At 33.8% G+C, this 1922-nt stretch overlaps 1 protein-coding gene across 1 annotated transcript in view; it reads right to left on the bottom strand.

The window, feature by feature from the left end:
- The window catches only part of LOC119592691 (TOM1-like protein 2), an 18868-nt gene that overhangs the window by 11881 nt on the left and 5065 nt on the right, over positions 1 to 1922 (bottom strand). Inside the window, 3 exon segments of the mRNA XM_037941607.1 lie at positions 151 to 257; positions 995 to 1085; positions 1373 to 1539. Coding sequence (XP_037797535.1) covers positions 151 to 257; positions 995 to 1085; positions 1373 to 1539 — 365 coding nt within the window.

The following is a 1922-nucleotide window of genomic DNA, read 5'->3' as shown; positions in this document are numbered from 1 at the left end:
TGAGATAAAGATAAAACAACCTCTTAGCTAGAACATATCTAGTAATCCATTCATTACATTACAGCTAAACAAAAACAAGAATCCACTTAACACAGCAATTCTATACAAATTTAAAAAAAAAAGTAAAATCTTAACCAAAATATTTCTCACCTGACTAACTCCTGCAAGCTCAGGCTGGTGACGGAAAGCATCAGCCCAAGACTGGATAAGTGACAAGACCTTCTCCTGCACTGCTGGTGGTGGCTCGTTCTTGGGACCTGCGGTGGATGAAATATCTACTTTATTTTTTCATACGTGGTACTTGTACTATCAAAAGCTGTCAGCTAATGACATACAGCAAATATCTACAAAATTAGAAAAGAGTTCAGCACTGTGGACAGAAGGTGTATAAGCACAAAATAATTTTTAGTTTTGATTCCAGAAAAAAAACAGCAACTGATATTGTCAAACACTGACAAAGACCAACTTGTTTTTTTTGTTAATATTGAGTAATATTTTAGAGGGAGAAAAAAAGGTGTGGGGGGGGGGGGATTTGTTGTTTCATTACTGTATCTATACCAATAACTGTGAACTGGAAATAGAATATATTCTAAAAACTTTCAATTTTGAAATTAGTAAGCAAATAACCAGGAAAAACATCCCAGCTAAACTATTTCAACATCATTTTTTCCTTTACTATTTCTAAATACCAAAAACATAAGTTGAATTGATTTTTTTGACCAATTTCAGACCGGTCTTCTTCCAACTGGAGAAAATACCATCTGATATAAGCATCATTTTCTACAAAGTGATTCTAATTCAGAATTGATATCCAGAACTTCTAAAGATCAAAATACAAGTTGCATAATAACATTTTAGACACCCAAACTCATGAAGGTTCATTTCTCATATACAAAAAACATTTTACCTAAGTTTCTAATGGAAAAAGAAGGAATCTTCAAAGGTCTACATAAACTAATAGTAGAGTACTTTTTAAAGCAAAGAATAAACTTACCTATAAGTTTAACCAGGTCTTGTACAAAATCTTTGCTACAGACAAGGACATGGAAACGCTTGTCACAATTCTTGACACAAGTCTCTAGTACCTGTAAATCAACATATATACAAAATAAAACATTGTCAAACCAATGCAGTGACTAATATATATCTGCATTTACATATAGTCTTTTTCTTCCTGCAAAAAAATAAACTATATATCAGCAAACCAAACCAAAAGCATATTACAAAACACTTTCCTATTTAAAATTAATAATATCATCATAAGTTGCCTTTGATTTTACCATATACTTCTTCACAATTTCAAATACACATCTCAAATTTTTCAAACATACATTCCACCACTGTTACAAATAAGTACTTGCTGCATACTAACTGTCAGAGTGTACATAACCACACTATAATTCTTGGGCTGGCTAGTGAGACGTTTCCTGATCGCCTTGACAGCATCCCTGGGGCCTTCCTCAGACTCATTTATCAAGTCGCACACCTCCAAGTTCAGCCCCCAGTCTTCGGATGCGAGTGTCTCGGATGTGGCCTGTTCTGAAATAATTTGTGAGGAATAAAATTAGCAGGATAATAGATTTCAAACAGACCCCTTTGCACTTGTTATCCTGTTATCTGGAGTAATGTTAGCCTTCTTGAGATACTCTGATATGGGCATCTGGGTTTATTCCTATACTTTTTTTTTCTAATGAAAATTCATAAAAGTAACTTGAGTACATTAACTTTAATAACTCTCATGACTTTGACCATTTCATGGCTTGGAATACACTCCTGACTCTTGTTCCAACACAACTGCCAATGGCAACCAGGAAACATTGTACTATTATTAAGAAGAATAAAAAATACTGAAATGGTAGTATAGCTGTAACAGCTATATTAATTGTGACTGGCTTAGTAATAGTAGAGGTGCCTTCTATGGA

This window comes from Penaeus monodon, chromosome 30 (genome assembly GCF_015228065.2).
Source record: "Penaeus monodon isolate SGIC_2016 chromosome 30, NSTDA_Pmon_1, whole genome shotgun sequence".
NCBI lineage: Eukaryota > Metazoa > Arthropoda > Malacostraca > Decapoda > Penaeidae > Penaeus > Penaeus monodon.
Note: the sequence above shows the minus strand (reverse complement) of the source record. Positions and strands in the feature narration are given on the sequence as shown.